The 19,739-nt window shown below is 36.8% G+C and overlaps 2 protein-coding genes across 5 annotated transcripts in view; both read right to left on the bottom strand.

Moving 5' to 3' along the window:
* rock2a (rho-associated, coiled-coil containing protein kinase 2a) overlaps positions 1 to 13,778 on the bottom strand; it is a 70,641-nt gene extending 56,863 nt beyond the window's left edge. For 2 of the 4 annotated variants that reach the window (XM_016574498.1, XM_016574499.1), the window contains exon 1: positions 12,922 to 13,776. In XM_016574498.1, the coding sequence (XP_016429984.1) occupies positions 12,922 to 13,020 (99 nt within the window). In that variant the 5' untranslated portion in view covers positions 13,021 to 13,776. Of the gene's footprint in view, positions 1 to 12,921 lie in introns of all 4 variants that reach the window. The other 2 variants (XM_016574496.1, XM_016574497.1) reach the window with 2 other exon arrangements.
* Positions 13,779 to 15,899: 2,121 nt separating this feature from the next.
* LOC107757106 (uncharacterized protein C2orf50-like) lies at positions 15,900 to 18,153 on the bottom strand. Its single transcript, XM_016574483.1, has 3 exons — positions 17,711 to 18,153; positions 17,299 to 17,338; positions 15,900 to 16,446 (listed from the first exon to the last, which is right to left on the bottom strand). The coding sequence occupies exons 1-3, from the start codon at positions 17,941 to 17,943 to the stop codon at positions 16,249 to 16,251; spliced, it is 471 nt and encodes a 156-aa protein (XP_016429969.1). The 5' UTR covers positions 17,944 to 18,153; the 3' UTR covers positions 15,900 to 16,248.
* Between the last annotated feature and the right edge of the window lie 1,586 nt (positions 18,154 to 19,739).

The following is a 19,739-nucleotide window of genomic DNA, read 5'->3' as shown; positions in this document are numbered from 1 at the left end:
AAAACTGAAGTTGAGGTTTGCATGAAGCTGGGTGACAGCATGCCCAGGAGACTACAGGCTGTCATTGAGGCTAAGGGTTGCCCGACAAAGTATTCATAGTTGTGTAAATACTGTCATACTAACAGCAGCTGTCTAATTTTTGGTTGATTGTAATCTATTACATACCTTTCTATCAAAGTTATGTGACATTATCAAGCTGAATTTGTTCTGACTGAATTGAGTTCTTGTCATATTTTATTACCATTTTCTAAACTATAGCGAATAAACTGTGATAATGTGAGAAAAGATGAAGGTGTCTAAATAGATTTTGGTTTGACTGTATCTATTTGATAAATGAAGTTAACCAACTAACATTATACATAATATTTTGGTTTCTGTACCCAATATTTAAAAAATTTACAAATGCAATAAAAATATTGGTATCGGCAAGTACCAAAAATAAAAGTATCGGTATCGGACGAGTACTGGAAAAAGTGGTATCGGTGCATCCCTAATATAGACAGATTGATCGGGCGCTCGCAACTGGCCCGAAGTTAACTTCCGGTCTGTGTTTGTTTATCAGTCTGGCTATGGCGCCGGCTACAAACGCAGTTAAAGTTAAGGTGATGAGTAGATTGAGGTTGGGCTTAGGTGGTTGTGCTGTGGGATGTGTTTCCCATACATTTATTTATTTGCGGCGCTCGCTACAATATCAAAACTGACCGATTGTCCAAAAGGCTTCGTTGAATAAACATGAGCACGTACTGCATGTTTAAAAATCAAATTGAGGCGCGGGTGTTTTTATATCATTTCTGAAGGAAGACTATCTTTTGAACATTTTCGATGTCATTTTCATTTCATCTTGCATATTATATGCCTGATAAAGCAGCGTTTGTGAGCTCAGCACTGCTTTGTGTACAGCCGTTACCGGGGAAACCTCTGTTTCTCCCTCTTTAAAGCACCTCCTGCCGGGTAATAAAAAATGCATTCTGATTATTTGCGGGTGGGTCGTGGGTGGATAAAATAAATCAAAAATGATGCAAATTTTTTAAAAATACATTTTTTTCATGAGGCAGACTATTTGTGCGCGCACGTGTATGTGTGTGTAATCATTTATGTCCCCACGCATCATGTACGTCGTCACACGTTGACGTCATCAAATTGCGATCGGTTCGTGAGATCGGCCAAGTTGAGTACCGATCGAGTCATAAAATGTTATTATCGGCTGATACCGATCTCAGGCCAATCGATCGGAGCATCCCTAATGGGTTTTGACACAAATTTCACGATTCGATTCGATTCTCATCTGATTGAGCGATTACATGAGACAGGATACGGATTGTAAAGTTGTACTCTTTCTTTTAACTTACCTTTAGATGTTTTGTCATGTTTATTTAGTGCTGAAACTGGTATTAATGTGGAGGAGATGATCAGCTCACGTGCGCCTCGCACTGCCGCATCTGTTGAAGGCGCTACAGGCGCTACAGCGATCTGTCACTCCACATTAAACAACGCTAAAACGGCATTTATTGTTTGAATACTGCAATACAAATGGACATAAATTGAAATCTGAGACTTTGTTTCATATTTAAAGTACCAACGCACAATGCTTATTGCGATTTATTGGATGGGAGGTGTGCTTCAATTTTCCATCCATTAACTGAAACCAGGCTAGAATAATTGATTCTTGGGATTTAAGAATCGATATTGTTTCGTAAAAATGAGAATCGATTAAAATCGAGATATCGATATTTTTTACAGAGCCCTAATATATATATATATTCATGGGTTTATTTTAACGTGCAAACAGCAGCATACAGAACAACAGAGCAACAACAGAACCTGGATTCACACATTGTCAAATTATCACGCACCTGCAGAGCTTCTGAGAACAGAGAAAAACAGAATAAAATAACAAATAAAAAGAATAAAATAAATAGGCCTACACTAAATATTTTTCAATTAAGCCTAAATAATTAACATTAAGATGACAAAACGAAAACACACTGAATCCTTCAATTAACCTTAAAGAACCGGCAGAGTCTTTTTTTCGTCAGACAAAAATAAATAGCAGGCCTACCTCAGTGCACAACTAAACAACGCTAAAACGGCATTTATTGTTTGAATACTGCAATACAAATGGACATAAATTGAAATCTGAGACTTTGTTTCATATTTAAAGTACCAACGCACAATGCTTATTGCGATTTATTGGATGGGAGGTGTGCTTCAATTTTCCATCCATTAACTGAAACCAGGCTAGAATAATTGATTCTTGGGATTTAAGAATCGATATTGTTTCGTAAAAATGAGAATCGATTAAAATCGAGATATCGATATTTTTTACAGAGCCCTAATATATATATATATTCATGGGTTTATTTTAACGTGCAAACAGCAGCATACAGAACAACAGAGCAACAACAGAACCTGGATTCACACATTGTCAAATTATCACGCACCTGCAGAGCTTCTGAGAACAGAGAAAAACAGAATAAAATAACAAATAAAAAGAATAAAATAAATAGGCCTACACTAAATATTTTTCAATTAAGCCTAAATAATTAACATTAAGATGACAAAACGAAAACACACTGAATCCTTCAATTAACCTTAAAGAACCGGCAGAGTCTTTTTTTCGTCAGACAAAAATAAATAGCAGGCCTACCTCAGTGCACAACGTGTCTGGTTTTTATAAAAAAATAAAATGTGCGGATAGTCTGGAGTAGAGCACTGCGCGGAACTGTTTCGTAATGCCGCTCCCGCTGAATTTCTGACCATTACCGCCTGCTCCCGCAACGTGTGTGTTCCACTCACGCGATTTTTGTGGCCGCTCCTGCAAACATTCTTATATTGTTTATAATTTTTGCGCTATCAATATGCGGGTATTGAAATCACTTTTGAATGCGCGCTCGCTGTTCACTTTCGATTTCGCGTTCACACGCACTTTGTGTAAAGGAGCACATCTAATCTTACAAGAGCAGATATGTGACCCTGGACCACAAAACCAGTCATAAGGGTCAATTTTTCGAAATTGAGATTTATACATCATAATAACAATAAATACGCTTTTCATTGATTTATGGTTTGTTAGGATAGGACAATATTTGGCCGAGATACAACTATTTGAAAATCTGGAATCTGAGGGTGCAAAAAAAATGAACGTGTCTTTTTAAGCATAGCGTAGAGGTAGACTATTTCTTTATTTCTCAGTGCTAGGGTGGGTGATATGAGCTAAAATTCATATCTCGATATTTTACACTGTCCAGGCGATATCGATATTATATTGCGATATGAGAAAAAAAATTACAGGTAAAATATTTTAACCTTATATAACTAGAAAAAAGTGAGGGATTGGACATAGACCTGAAAATTTTTTTTTTATTGTGTCTCTTTTCTCAAAAAGTGCAACCGTGCAACTTGAGGTAGGCCTGTATGAATTAAATTAAATTATTAAAAATACAGTAAACACTGTAATATTGTGAAATATTGTCAATTTAAATGATCTATTTTAACGTTTTAACATATAGGCTACTGTATTCCTGAATCCGTGGCTGTTTACCACAAACACAACATTTATCCATTATTTTGATTTCAAATCCAAACATTGTTACTGAATATGCTTTTTCAGCATTGTGAAAATTGTTTCAGCATTTTCAGAATATGCATTTTTTCAGCGTTCTTTTTTTTTTTACACAGTACAGTAATAAAATCTATTGTGTTTAAATGCAATACATAAGCAACACTTTTTTCAATACTTTTACTTTTGCATTTACTTCTAAATTTATATATTAAGTTGCTCATGCAAGTGGCAAAAGATTTACATTTAGTAGCAGACGCTTTTATCTAAAGCGACTTACAAATGAGGACAATGGATTCAGAAAAGTTTACGTGGTATTTTCTTTTCATCTCGTCTCTGTATAATTGACATTAAAGCAGTGTGGTAACCAAGGAAACGCTGTATGTGCTGTACCATAAGCGCCTCCTGCTGTCAGAGAGTGAATCTGCATCTCATTCAGAGCTTCTGCTGTTTGCTTCGTTCAGGCATGTAGTATAATTTCACAAAGCTAGTCAGAACATTCTGTTTTGCTACAAATTGGGTTATTATTAAATCAAATTATGTATATGAAAATATATAAATAAATTATATGAAATTATATAAATTATATCTATATTATATAACTAAAATTAAATAACTGTAATTACAGATTTAGGTTAAATAAATACGTCAGTCTTTATTTTTCTTCTTTTTTTTTTTCTCTCATCAAAATCTGAAGGACAGTCCACAATTCAGCAAACATTTCAGAAAAAAATCAAAGAAAAAAATAAACAAATACTGCTGTTCCAAATATTCTATATGTTGCTTAAAAGTAAAATATATTGTGTGTTCAGTGGGAAAATTATTTATTTATTTTTTACCCAGACATTTAAATATAACCTATTTTAGAGCTGTAACAATAATACCGTGATACCGTGAAACCATGATATTTTTACTTAAGGTTATCATACCGTCAAAATCTCATACCGGCCCATGCCTATAAGCAAGTACTATAACAAGTAGTACAACGCAGTACACAGAGCAAGGTTTTTTTTTTTATTATATAATAGATAAAAAGAAAACAGATAGATAGAATAGAAAAAGAATAGAGAAAGCTAGTGCTAGAGGTCTTTTTTTTAAATAAAAAAACAAATAGATAAAATAGAATTAGAATAGAGAGTGCTAGAGTTAGAGGGTCAAATAAAGATGGAAGAGATGTGTTTTTAGCCGATTCTTGAAGATGGCTAAGGACTCAGCTGCTCGGATTGAGTTGATTTAAGCTACTTTTCTTACGTTATCACAAACTTTCTAAATTAAAACTTACCACTGACAGAAACAGACAGCTCTACTGCCTTTTCTTTTGCATTTAAATCTTTTTTACAAGCAATCCTGCAGTTAATAAAGAACTTTGTTTTCCTACCTCCACGAGTGCATCTATTATTGCTTATCTGGAAGTGCTCTTTTCCTTTAAACCTAGCCAAAAAGCCATATGTGTTGACTGTGAAACACAGTAGGCTTTCATTATGTGCATTTATGGTGTAATTACATTTTCGTGTCCATCCAAGTTCATATTTACGCAAACAATGCGCTGTCACTTTAATTCAGCGCAGCAATAGACTCGGTGCAGAAACGATCTCTGCACTGGATGCCGACGCACCGCTACTGGAACGCACTGCCGGACCGCAACCATGTACAGTGTGAACGCTTTATAAACCAGGTTTATATCTGAGAGCGCGTGTCCGGTTTTGTGTGAGAGCAAAGGAAATCCACGTGCGAGCGGGGAGATATTATTATATATATTAGGGCTGAACGATTAATTGCATTTGCGATAATATCGCTAATATATATTATATATATTATTATATATACTATATTTATACTCGCGCATTATATTAATCTACCTTCGCGCTACAACAATGCACTCTCGACATTTGTCATTAAAATAACACCATATTTAATCCGTTAACATGAGCGCGGAAAAAATGCGCACTGCAAACGGAGTATGTGTGAACCTGGCGTTATGTGTGTGCGCTGGGAGTGTGCATGCCATGAGCGCACAGTCTCCAGAGCGTGAGTGCTGAATGGTTAAACACAAGAATTAAAAAGAAATACAATTTATAACTTTAATGACGATGCGACACTGCCCCGGTTGTGCTAAAGTGATAATTCCTTTGTCAACTGTGCAGCGTGCAGCTCGCTTATAGTGCAGACGCGATGTGATTTGAAGCAATTTGCGCACCTAGGTGTATATGACTTTCTTCTTTCAGATGAATCTAGTCGGAGTTATATTAAAAATGGCGTGGGTTCAATTCCCAGGGAACACACATACTGGTAAAAAAAAATGTATAGCCTGAATGCACTGTAAGTTGCTTTGGATAAAAGCGTCTGCTAAATGCATAAATTATAATTATTATATAATTATTATTATAAAAATTGTCTTTGATCTTTCAAGCTGTTTAATGCCACTCAGCAGGTGTTGGCATGCATCAGTCCAAAAGAAGTTAAAGCGCCCATCCATTAAAACAAATTGTCTCACATGGCTCCGGGGGGTGAACAAAGTCCTCCTGTAGCGAATCGATGCGTTTTTGTAAGACAAATATCCATATTCAAAACGTAATAATCACTTGAATCTAGCTTGCACCAACAGTTGTACATGGAAGCAGTTCCGGACTGATGACGTATGAGAGGTCAGCGTAGCGCATGCGCAGGCGAGTCTCGTGAAAACCAACGTTTGTTTACAGGATCAAAGGAAGCAAAGTTTCCTTACTTTAGCAAAGGAAAACCAGTCTCCTCTTGGCTTATATCGTAATCCTCTGACATTCTTCTTTACAAATCCTCGTTTTGTACTTCTAATTAGTGACCATTGTTTTGTTTTGATCTCTCCGCTGCATTTCCGCGTGCGTCCCCTCATACGTCATCCGCCCGGAACTGCTTCAGTTTACAACAGTGAGCGCAAGCTAGAGTCAAGTGATTATTAACATCGATTCACTACAGCAGGCCTTTGTTCACCCCCCCGGAGCCGTGTGAGACACTTTTTTTATGGTTGGGTGCTTTTTATTTCACTTCTTTTGGACTGAAGCACTGCAACACCCGCTGACTGCAATGATAGAGCTTGGAATAGCCAGGACAATTTTTTATCTAACTCCGACTGGATTCGTCTGAAAGAAGAAAGTCATATACACCTAGGATGCCTCGGGGGTGAGTAAAACACAGCCTAATTTTCATTTTTGGGTGAACTAACCCTTTAAGACTGGTTTTGTGGTCCAGGGTCACATATTTATCAGTGAGTTCAGGATCTGCTGAGCAGCAAATACTCCAGCATGGTCTGTCAGTCATCTATCCTACTCTCGACCCGTGATTAGTCAAGCTCGTGTTGGATGCAGGGTTGCAAAGTGCGCGACTGCGCGTTTTTTCCCCACGGAATCGGGCTACTTTTATTAAACTGATGCCGTGTGTTGATTTTTCCCCATGGGTAAACAAATATGTATAGCATACTTTTCTTTCACCATGCAGCAAACTTACTTGAAATACTTGGGGGGACAAATACCTTTTAAACCGCTTAAACTGATAGTATTAATCTGTAATTTTTTTTTACTTTCGGTTAACAGTTAAATGGTTAATATGAACATCCCTGCACAATATACATATTTGATTCACAAGTGATATTTACCTTGATGTTTCTTTATTCCCTCCCAAGCTCTTCACTGGCACTGTCATCTCTTTTGTAAACAAGTACACTAAGTTTTAATAAAACTTTATTAGGGTTAAAGTGTGGAAGATTAAAATTCTGAGATAAAAAAAGGCTACACATAAAATGGTTTAAAAGGATTTAAAAAGCTTAAAACATACATCATGAAGGCATGATAAAAAAAAGTTTTAATGTGATCTTCAAATAACAAAAAGGAAAAGGTATAGGGCAGGCTAATCGATCCTTTGGGACATATTCTAAGCTAAACACATGTTTGAAATGACAAGAGAATTTTAAATTAAAAGGGAAAATTCACACAATAATGTAGCTTATTTGCAAGTTTTATTTTACAAAACACAGGTCTAATGTGCGGAACAAGGGTGGAATTTGAACACTGTGGTCAGCATCTCTTAACCACTGCAACCACACAAACACACACAAACTATACAAGTAGACGCTATCCACACACCTCAAGGGAAGAAGGGAACAGAGATAAGGCCCATCAACATTCCAGGCTACAGCGTGACCGCCGGTTATCTTAGCCTGACCTATTCAGGGTTGCAAAGTGTCTAAAAAACACCCGCAACTGAAACATTCCACTTTGACCCAATCCAGAGCAACACGAGACCTGATTTCCAGGAATAAAGAATAGCAGTTTGGTTTTACGGTTAGCCTGGGATTGTGCCCTACAATTATCTGTGTAAGCGTTGCCTTTCTGACAGCCACTAAATAAATGACAGACAGGTTATTCATTAACCTTCCCTCCTGAACCTGACCTTTGCCCTTTCTCTCAGACCACACTGCCACCTGGCCATTTTAAAGGACCAATTTTAACTGTACAATGGAACCAACTTAATGATCTTCCAACATGCTGATCATGAAAGATCATTTGTTAAAAGATTAAAGAGTTTGTGGCAAAGTGAGTGTCAGTTTATCTTAGTGTAAAATTGCACTGTAAAAAAAGCAACTACATATTTTCCAGTTTAAAAAAAATATATTTTCTTGAAACTACATAAAAACCCATATTAGACCAACAGAATTGCCCTAAATGTTGTCCCAAATCAAAAACAGTTGTCTGAACAAAGAATTTCATATTACCGAAATGTTAAGACTTTGTGAGTTCCCAGCATGTAATGCAGCATGAATAAATTATGTAGTTACTGTTATATACTTTTTTCTTTTGCTGTTTGATGACTTCATTTAAATGTTTTTTGTTGATTTCTCATTATTGTTAGTTATTTGTTGTCTTGTGATGTAAAGAGCTCATCATTTTACATTTGTTGATTGTCACCGTTCTTCAGGTTAGTGCGTCAAGTGTTGAGGTCTAAAGTATGTTCAGCAATGTAGAACTATATCTTACATTTATTTGCTTTGTAAGGATTGTTATCCTCTTTACAAACATAGCATGGTTCACTTGAAATATTAAGTGTCCTATAAGACTATATATAGTACATTTGACTATCATATCAAGAAATTTATTTATTGAGGCAATAAAAGAAAGTTTACTGAACAAGAAATCTTTTGTTGTCTTCATGAATATATTGGCTGAACGAGGCATTTTGCATTTAGTGAACAAACAAATTCAAATTGACAAAACACATTAGTTTTACTTAGTGCAATTATTAAAACAATAGCTGAGAGAACTTAAAACTTTGACCGCATCAAGTTGCCTGGAAATTTTACGTTTTCTCAACAATTTATTTTTTTACATCTCCAATTGCTGCTCTTTAGCAGGAATATGACATCATCTTCAGGTGAAGTGGAGAAATCCGCTCTCTGGAATGTTGGAGCAGTTGCCATTTCTGAATTTTCAGTTCGACAGGTCACATCTGGATTAGAATACTGTAACAGAATCCCCAGTAAGTGCATTTACATGCATGTTAAAAGTTTGATTTCCATCCAATTAAAACAATTTTGCATGAAATGTTCTAAATGCAGGTTATTGATAATATTGTGTGTGATTTATTCATGCATATGTTCATTTTTTATCATAATGCAACTACCCAACCTTCTAGTGAAACAACACTAGACTTCTCTCTGCTGGTTTATGCTGGACTTCTCCAATCATTTTGTCCTCATAAACCCCGCCCCTTTCATACAATCGACTGCAAGCTTGCATTCAGATCTGCCTCCATTCAATTCAACAACCAATGGATCGAACCAAGTGTACTGATCTGCCGCTACTTCCGTAACACTGACACTTTAAATGTCATTTAACCACTTCAGTCTAAACTGAAATCATACCAGTCTGTTTTTTAAAGTTGGACTAACAGACCTAAATGCACATGTAGCTTGGATTTTTACAGCATATACACATTTACTGGACTACAATTGGCCATAGTGTTATGCAACTGCTCTAAAAGACAGAGATGATTACACAACACTATGTAATCTTTCTGCAGGGTTAAAAGTGGCCAGAGCTAGTGGCAATAAGGCAGCGTAGTAATCACAGTAAAAAAGGCTTACATTACTTCGTAAATAGGGAAAAGTGCCCTTGGAAACACCTGGAAAATTCAAAAAATTCCTGATGAATTCACTTGGCATCACTCTCCCAAACACACACAGACTGGTCAAAGCGGGTATAATCTCAGGCTGAAATACTTGATTTAAAGGCTTGAAATCAATCGCATTATGCTGGATAACTGACAGTAATCAGCTTGAGCTATAATTAATGACAAGTTAAAGAGTTCATGAGGGGGTGAAAGCAAAGAGAGAGAAAGAGAGAATATTTGTATTTTTGGGGATAAGAAGTGTTTGCATTCTCAACTTCTTAATTGGAAGTAAGTTCATATATTCCACTAACGGAATGGAAATATCTGTGTGATGTGTTTTCTAGAAGCATCTCGTTACAGCTAAACACTCTCACACAGAGCTATCTCCTACCCTGAGCTAAAGCAGAGAGGAACTTGAGCTATAAATGGCAGAGAGAAAGACAGAAAAAGAGAAAGAGAGTGAAGCCTGTTCACTCCCACTCACTGCTTCCCACTTCTCAGCTCATCTCCTCCTCAGGAAACACACACATTCTTCAGCTGTGGAGAAACTCTGTCACCAGCACTTTCATAATGAACAACACACACACACACCTCCTTGATAAACATACACACCGATTCTCTCAGAAAGGATGACCCATATCTTTCTCTCAGATATCTGCTCAGAGTTTAGACCAAGCTCTGGCCCAGACACAGTGAGTCAAATCATGCTTCATCAAGCGTCTGCGGAGTATTGTTTGGTTTTGAACCAGATTCATTTTAATCAGTCACACAGATCTGACATGCCATTTTACATACAGTTTATGCATGCAGGAACATTCAGTACCAAAAGAACTGCCTCCTTGACTGCCTCAAATGAATCACTTCACTTAATATAAGCAATAAGTTTCACATCTACTTCATGCATCTGTGATGAAGTTCAAACATGCATACTTAAAGCTAACATAATTGTTCTGATTTAAAACACTTTCTTTTAGGCATGCAAATAGTTTCTTATCCAAAATCATAAGTAATCCATTAATAAGGTGGTTTCCCTGAACAGTGAACACTGTTGTTCTGTCAAATCATGAATGTTAGTTTAGGCATCACAACCAGCCCAACACAACAACACTGACTCAACCAATGGCAAGAGTTTGGGTTGGGACTAAGGCTACGTTTGCACTAGTCCGTTTTCGTTTTAAAACGCATAACTTTTGCTAAGGTTACGCCTGTCGTTTACACTTTTGACCCTCGAAAACGGAGACTTTCAAAAACGCTGCATACCCCGTTTTAGTTTGAAAACTCCGGGGTTGCATTTCAGTGTAAACGGACGGAGACTTTTGGAAACGATGGCGTGGCTGCCCACATTCGCTCTGCGTATTCTTGACGACCGTGTAAACAATAACATCATTCTCATTGTTGTACCTGCATAAATGGTCATGTGACATGCGTTTTTGGCTGCGTACAGTGTGGACGAAGATAGTTTCTGAAACGCAGTGAAAACGCAAGTGTAGACGAGGATCGTTTTCATTTTAAAAAGCCTTATATGTCTGTCTAATCAATGGTTGATGGGGGAGAGTTTGTCATAATTTCTTTTTAGTTCTGTTTAGTGTCATTAGTGTTGCAGAAATTAGACAATTAAGCATTAACTATCAATTTTAGGACTTAACTAGTGATAAAACTATTGGCATCGGCCAATAACCAGTATTGGTTTTGTCAATAACATACAGTTGCAGTTAAAATTTTTTTTTTTTTTTTTCATTTTTTGAAAGACAGCTCTCTTCATCAAGGCTGCATTAATTTTATCATAAAAACTATGGTACAAATATGGTAAAACATTGAGAAATATGGAGAAATAATATTAGAATTTTAAATGAATGCTATTTTAATATATTTTAAATGTAATTTATTCCTGTGATGGTGAATCTGAAGTTTCAACAGTCATAACTCCAGTCTTCAGTGTCATATTCTACTATGAAATCATTCTAATATGCTGATTTGGTCCATAATAACATTTCTTATTACCATCAATGTTGAAAACGGTTGTGCTGCTTAATATTTAATAGAACAGCATTTATTTGAACAGAAATCTTCTGTAACATTATACATGTCTTTACTGTCACTTTTGATCAATTTAATGCATCCTTGGTGAATAAAAGTATTTAAAAAGTATCTCTCTCTCCCTATACACACACACACACACACACATATATATATATATATATATACAAAAATGTTCCATTTTAGCTCAAATACATTTCATTTGCTATAATTTCATTTTATTCAGCTATATCACATAAATATCAGCATTATAGGGGCTATTCGGCTCTCTGATAGTTTCAGTCATTGAAAAAAGCATCTGTCAAGCATTACAATTAATTTCTATTGCTTTCAAATAAAATTATTCATAATCATAGACCTCTAAAATTAATTTTTTGAAAAAAATGTAATTTAATACGTTTTTTTTTTTTTGTTGCACTTTTCTGTTTGATGGTGTCACAAAAAAGAGGGTTTTGTCAGATCTATCTAACTTCTGGCATTCTGCCTATCATCTGTGTTTTCGTCAATAGCTAGATAATCAGACATAAACCGATTGACAAGCTCGCGAAATATTATCACTTGGCACCAACTGAGCTGTACATGTGCCCACACACAAAAAAGGAAGGGCACTAAACGTTCATCTGTCAGTTCACAAAGGAAAAATAAAAACAATTCAAAGTGCACTTTGAAGAGATTAGATCAATCTGTGAATATTCCTGCTCTTAGAAATATGTGTCCAATACCTTCGCCTGCAGGCCAGTTAATAACAGTCTACTTCCAGAACAAAAACAAGCCACCAACAGCAGGAAGGGGGAATTACGAAATTGTCATGTTGCAGGCCAACAATATTACTATATTTGGAGCGAGGCAACATATGAACTCACAACTTGACGCAGCAGTTATTCAAATATGGCAAGTGTACGTGAGAATAGTTTTATACGCGGATACTGGGACTTGAGGTTATCCACAAGTTACTGACAAGGAAAGAAGGAAGTGGGGCGATGATTATGTACAAATACCGATGATATTAAAAGAGACATCAACGTGCACACTGAGCTTCCTCACAGTCGACTGTAACGTTCACTAGACACTAATTTCTGCAATGCAACATCGCGGTTAGGTTGTTGTTATTTCTTTTTTCTCTGTGTCACTAGGCAACGGATCTTCGAGGCGCATTAAACATTCATGAAAAAGGACGGGGAACTTACCAGCAAACTTTCCAAGTTGATCGCAGACCGCGGCTCTTTGAGCATGGCTTCCAGTTGTCTCAACCGGTTTTCCATCCTTCTCTCCGCTCCTAGCGACATTTTTGCCTTGTCCTGGCGCCAGTCTGAGCAATGATGAGCGATCTGCCCAACTTTTCTGGTTCACATTAAAGATACAAGATCTTATTTCAAGTTGTCGAGCAGCGGGCCTAGACAGCGTCCAACTCGCCGCCCTCCAAAAAGTACCCCGTGCTTGTCCAGAGTAAAGCGGAAAAAAATAATCCAATGGGAACAATTGAGGTTTTCCAAACTTTCCTCCTCAAAACGATCTATGAAGTGGTTACTTTAAACAATTGAGAGGAATCAAACCTCCCATCCTTCAGTGCGAGCGTGCCGTCAATGGCGCGATAAAGTTTTAATTTTGAGAGGATTCAGCAGCAGGGCGTTTTCTGGGCGCCCCTCTCCTCTCCTCTCCTCTCCTCCCCGCCTCTCTCCTCCCTCCCCTCGTCTCGTCTCGTCTCGTCTCCTCTCCCCCTCTCCCGGGCGCTCCGGACTGGCTGAGCCTGACTTCAAATCTTCCCCAGTTCATAAACAACGCTGCTGTTGTTCAAAGGCGAGCATCTGTTGGAGTCGACCAGACCACAAACTCCAACGCATTCCTGCAACACACTAAACTGCGACGTGAAACGGAACCGGCGCGTTTTATGTGTATTATTAATAATTCATGATAAAGTTAACGTTACTTATTTTAAGTTACTCGCAAGCGCTTTCCTAAAGTGTCTCAGCATGTCGTTAGTGGATTAGGTCGCTCGCGCCAGTTCGCGGATCAGTTCTTCGGTATTCCTGCAGGTAGCTCGAGCCTCGAGTTCGTTTCTCTGACATCTACTAGCGATGTCCGATTCGTGAGCGAATCGGTCTTTTGACTCGGACATTTTTAAATGAATCAGATGATCCGAATCACAAAAATGGTCCAAACGATTCGCCTGAGCGGTTCTCGAGTTATCAACTAACACATTTACATTTACATTTAGTTATTTAGCAGACGGTTTTATCTAAAGCGACTTACAAATGAGTACAATAGAAGCAATCAAAACCAAAAGAAGGGTAATGATATGTAAGTGCTGTGACAAGTCTCGGTTAGCCTAAGTTTTTTTTTTAGAATACATAAAGAAAACAAGAAAATAGAATAGAAAAAATAATAGAGAATGCTAGTGTTGGAGTTTTTTCTAAGAAAACAAATAGTAAGAATAGAAATAGAATAAAGAGTGCAAGCGTTAGAGGTTCGAGTGTTTCTTTAGGATTAGAATAGGTTAGAATAGTGCTAGAGTTAGAGGGTCAAATGAAGATGATTCAATACAATACATTGATTTTAAGTTCTAATTACTAAATTTATGATTTTAAGTTCTAATTACTAAATTTAAATTGAATGGAAACACATGAAATTGCAATAAACGTCAAAAAAACCGTGTCTAAATATGGCTTATCTGAAGGTTTTACAGTAGGCAGTATGCCATACTAGGATATCAAGAACCACGTGATGACGCAAGTGCGTCATGACGTAAAAGAATTGTTGAATCGTTTATGTAAACGATTCTTTGAAATGAGTTGTTCAAAACAACCGATTCGCTGAAATGAATCCATCACTAACGTCCACGACAACAGCAGTCTTTACCCATAAGCCTCTCTTCTCTCTGTCTCGCCCACGATTGGCGGCACACGAGATAATGCAAATATCCTCCTGTGGATATCATTCTCACACCCACCACATATCACTGAAGAATCGCAGAACATCACTCGGCTTTTAGTTTCATTAGTTTACTCCAAATAATTTCTAAACACAATGTTTAGGAATAAAGGTTATGCTGTAATGAACGTGAGTTGACTGAACTGAGTGCGAAATTAGATGTGACTGAACACAGGATGTTGAAATCACCACAATGAATCATGTTACTGCTGAGTGGCATACATTGTAAATTGTATTTTTATTTATTATAAATTAAAATGTATTATTATATTTGTTTATTTATGAGGTGAATCAAATAAAGAATGCATATATATGATTTCTGACGTTTTCGAATTGAATGAAAATGCTGTTGGTCTTCATTAATGATCTATTGGTTTATTCATAAAACGCAGAGTAGTTGAGTCCTTTATGAATTTATTCTCGAATCAATTTTGAAGTAGCGCGAAGAACACTTAAGGCAACAAAACCTCCTAATGAAAGAGTGTAACAGCGACCTCTTGTATTTGCAACTACATTATGAAGTAAATGTTCACTTGTTGATATTGTTAAGAAGGCACATTCTTCCAACAGAGGGCGCGTTTTATCTCGTCTAATGGAACACACATGAGAAATAACCTGGCTGTTACCTGAAATGTATTTGATATCACAAGCAAGATTAAACCGACACCCCATTTTCTGCAAGTTTCAACTCAATCACAATTATTACACATCAAATTACTAGGAAAATAAAAAGTTTAAGCCTGGCCTAAGATCTGGTCTGTGCCATTTCCCAACCACATTTCTATCTCTTTTTCTCTTAAAGGTGAAAGAAAAAGATATTAATATATTTTGTAATCTATTTTGACTGTGATCACACATTTGCGGCCGAAAAGAAGGCACACACTGTAGCTGTTTAAAAGGAGAAAAACTTTATTGGAATATAATTTGGCAAGATAGGTTTTTTTAAACAGTATAAATGTAGAAGGTCTTGGCAAAATATTCCCGTTCTAATCCTCCTAATGTTCCATAGATAAAATATCTCAATTGGCTAGGACTTTTTGTAAACTGTGAAGAATTACCTGACACATCTAATTCCTATTTTTTTCTTGAGATGCAAACAAATCTAACCCTTTCAAGTACAGAAAAATAAATCTCTCTGATCTAGGAATTTTAATCCAGTTCTGTAACTAATTTGCATTTATACACTGAAGAGTAACTGCGTTCATCTAAAAAAATGAATATGTAAATATATTCTAAAAACAGGGTCATCTTTACTGCCTTCACCAGCATATTAAAGTACTCTGAGAGATGCATATTAATGTCAGCACAAAATCTAATATAAAAACAAATGCTCTCAACACACTGTCAAAACAAACAGCAAACACACACATACATACACAGATTGGCAGCTGGTATTTAGGCTGTCCACAGAAAAAAAAAATACATCCAAAAAACAAATTGTCACCCACTGAACACTCTTAAGTTTGTCTAAGTATATAGATAAAGGAAAGACAAACAGAACAACCCAAGGGAAGGTCTCTAGAGAAGGCAACAAATCTCAGCTAATACAAGAGATTGTTTTGAACACATCCTGTGCCTGGTAAACCTCAGCAGGGTTGCATCTCTGGATTCCTTTTGGCCTTGCGGTGGTTCGCTGTCAGGGTTAGCAGATTGTCCAGGCGAATCAGCTTCTTTCCCAGCTCAGTGTACAGGCCGCTGCCGAACATTTGGTTAGTGGTGTTTGGGACTCTGTCTGAGTATAAAGAGACAGAGCTGGGGAGAGGAGTTTCTGTACGCGGATGACCCTGTGAGAGTGCCAAGGGAAATACAACTAAATTAACATATAGGCCTAATAATGCAGCTTAAGGTACTCCATCATGAAAACATGAAAAATACTGACCTAAAAATAAAGATGAATGATAGCTTTAATAAAATATATATAATAAATGCTTCGTAAAGCATCTTGAGCATGGATTGAAAGCACTATAAATTATTATTATTATTGTTATTAGTAGTATAACTGTGAATTGCATGATATGGCCGGTCATGTGAACACAAAGTCTGACCAGTCCCATGCAAACTAATGTTGACAAAAATTACTGAGTGCATGAAATTTTTAATATTTTTGAAAGAAGTCTCTTATATGCTCACCAAAGTTGCATTAATTTCATTAAGACCACAGTAAAAACAGTAATATTCTGAATTATCATTACAATTTGTTTTTGAATATTACAACTGATTTAATATAACTTAAAATGTAATTCATTCATGTGATGGCAAAGCTGAATTTTCGTCATTACTCCAGTCTTCAGCATCACATGATCCTTCCAAATCATTTTAATATACTGATTTGGTGCTCTAGAAATGAATCTTTGATGATTAAACAGTTCACAAGAACAGAATTTATTTGAATTGTAAATCTTTTGTAACCATACATTTTTACTGTCACTTTTGATCAATTTAATGCATCCTTGCTGAGAAAAAAAAAAATTTAATCATTTTTTTAAAAATCTGACTGATCCCAAACCTTTAAACAGCATTTTATATTTGCATTATATGTTAATTAAATTTACATTTTAACAATACTGCAAGAAAACTTATGAGTAACAGTTCTGAGTCATTGGCAAATTGTCATCACTGATAAAAGGGTTTCTTACCAGTTGGTCAAAGTTCATCAGGAAACTCCAGTTCTTCTTCCTGTGATAAAACAACATGAAGTATTTTACATCATGATATTCTCCAGACCATACGATGCAATGAATTATTTAGAAGCGAACTTGTGATTTTTTTTATTATATGATGGTGGTTTTGTGTACAGTAACCACGGCTATATAGCCTAGTTGTAGTTGTTGAAGAACAAGAGATGAGTAGCCGTAACGTACACCGTCCAGGGGGCGCCTGGTCAACCACAATCCATCCCGTATCAAATAACGGGTCAAACAATGCCACATTTAAGAGGTGAAAGAAAAGATTAGTAACGTAACTCCAGAGAAAGTGAGAAACAAACCGGCAAATCCACGACATGTCTAATAAAGTGAATACCATTTTCTTACCATATCGCTTTCTTACCATTCTTTCACACCGGTTCGCTCTGCGAGCACAAACTCTCTCCAAACCTGGTCCTGCTTTACCGGATCTCGGGTATCATCGTCTTGCGCCGGTTTCTCACCGGTGTTTCGTGTCCTACCCGCTGAATGCTTGAACACTGAGACCGAGGACTGAGAGGCGAGAGGACCATTGGGTCGGTCCGGTAAACGGTACCCAGCTGAAGTGGCGCGCAGCAAGTTTCCTTTCCTATCCATCACTTAGTCCTTGAGCTCGTCAGTCAAACACAAATATATTTTAAGCCAATGTAAAGTCAATTTTTACCTATTTAGCCACCTGACTTAAACTGCTGCCTCAATGTAAGGGATTTTCTTTTTAGCAAACCTCTCTGTCTTGCTCTAAAGTGGATGGACGTGTCGCGCGCGCCAGTTTCAGAAATCACAACACGAGAGCTGCTGCTGCTCTGCCGCCCGGTTGCGCGGAGATTGGCTCTTGTTTACCCGGGATGTTTCCCCGGGAGACAGCCGGGCGATGCTGGGATACCCTCTCACAGCTTTTGTTAATTCACGAGGAGGCGAGACATCCGCTGCAACTATGAGAGCAAAAGCCAAAGACTGACAGATTGGTGACATAACAACGCATGTTGGCCTACATAAAAGAGCCCATCTATATTCAACCAAAATGTTCAAATATGAGGGGAAACACACACACACACACACTGACATATTATTTTTCCTTATAATGTCCTCAATTGCATGCGGTAGACAAACAGTAACCTAACCTGTTGAATTTTGTGGCAGTAGTTAATTCATCCAAAGCTGCAGTTTTGGACAGGTAATGCCTTTGCAATGAGAACAAAAACGTAGGAATTCGTAGGAAATAAAAGGAAAATGTAGGAAAATGAAGATTCCTCTGCACAGAGGGTAGAGGGTGATACTACAAATATTTTCCCAAACAAAGATAAATTGTTACATGGTGACATTTGACCTCTAAATGAGAGGCTACTGTGATCTGCTCTGTTGTCCCAAGTAAATACTGTGTAAAATTTATCAAAATTTATTTTGAGTTGTTTTCTCACAATATAATGCTATATTGCGTTAGATGGTTGCTGAGTTTTCGACCAGCATTTAACTAGATTATTGTGATGCTTAAATCCGGTGTCTGAAAAATATTATTATAAAATATTTTCAGTACTATGCAATGTTTCTTAAATATTATTAGAGGTGTCAGTTTGGATGACTAAGATAACGTCTTTGACTTCATTTTAATTTTATGGGATGTTTTTCTTGTTTTCCTGTTGCCCTAAAGGGGGCGATATAGCCTACTCCATATTTTGCTTGCCAACTTATAAGCAGCAGCAGCAGGTTAATCACCCAAAAGTAAATTCAAGAGAGAGTGAAAAGTAAAAAAGAACAATTTTAAGCCTATAATTTTAATTTTGAGTCCATAATTAAGTGTTATGAGTTTAACAGTTTCTCGCTGAAATATTTTTAGAGAGCAGTTTCTGTCTGTCTCTTTCAGGGCTGTGGGCTAAACTAAGTTCACATACCGTGTCACGGCGTTAAATAATTTAACTAAGTCCAGTAAAGCCTATGATTCACTGTGACAGTAGTTCTGACTTCAGCTTTTGGGGTACATGTGACATTTGTACCTGCAGTGAGTCAGACAGGTTCAGTTCCGCTCACCTAATGGAAATGAGAGTGTCCATATCAGATAGAGAACATCACATTGGACAGGACTTGAATAACCTGGTTAAAACTAATAATAAAAATATTTTCCATATCTATTTATCTCAGTAAAAGAACTGGACAACTTTGTGTCATAGCAGTCAAATCTGCAGCAGCAATAACCCCATGAGTAGCCTGCCTAAATTAAAAAGTATACTCAAGAGTATTTTTTCAGCTGCTTGACTTGTAGTTTAAGCAAGTTTTGATTTTTTCTTTAAATGACTGGGATGCAGTGCTATCACATGGATTTATTGTTTAAAAAAAACACAAATACATGTAAACACAAATAGCGTATTTCTATGAAATTAGCCTGACGATGATAATAG

Source organism: Sinocyclocheilus rhinocerous, unplaced genomic scaffold (assembly GCF_001515625.1).
Source record: "Sinocyclocheilus rhinocerous isolate Xijiao unplaced genomic scaffold, SAMN03320098_v1.1 scaffold503, whole genome shotgun sequence".
NCBI classification, from domain to species: domain Eukaryota; kingdom Metazoa; phylum Chordata; class Actinopteri; order Cypriniformes; family Cyprinidae; genus Sinocyclocheilus; species Sinocyclocheilus rhinocerous.
Note: the sequence above shows the minus strand (reverse complement) of the source record. Positions and strands in the feature narration are given on the sequence as shown.

Bases quoted from the DNA above. Each gene is read 5' to 3' on its own strand.
- LOC107757106 (XM_016574483.1), bottom strand. From the start codon at position 17,943: ATGGATAGGAAAGGAAACTTGCTGCGCGCCACTTCAGCTGGGTACCGT. The intron at 17,339-17,710 runs GTAAGAAAGCGA...GTTTTATCACAG, and splicing joins CGAACCGGTGTGAAAGAATG to GAAGAAGAACTGGAGTTTCC. The intron at 16,447-17,298 runs GTAAGAAACCCT...GCACTCTCACAG, and splicing joins TGATGAACTTTGACCAACTG to GGTCATCCGCGTACAGAAAC.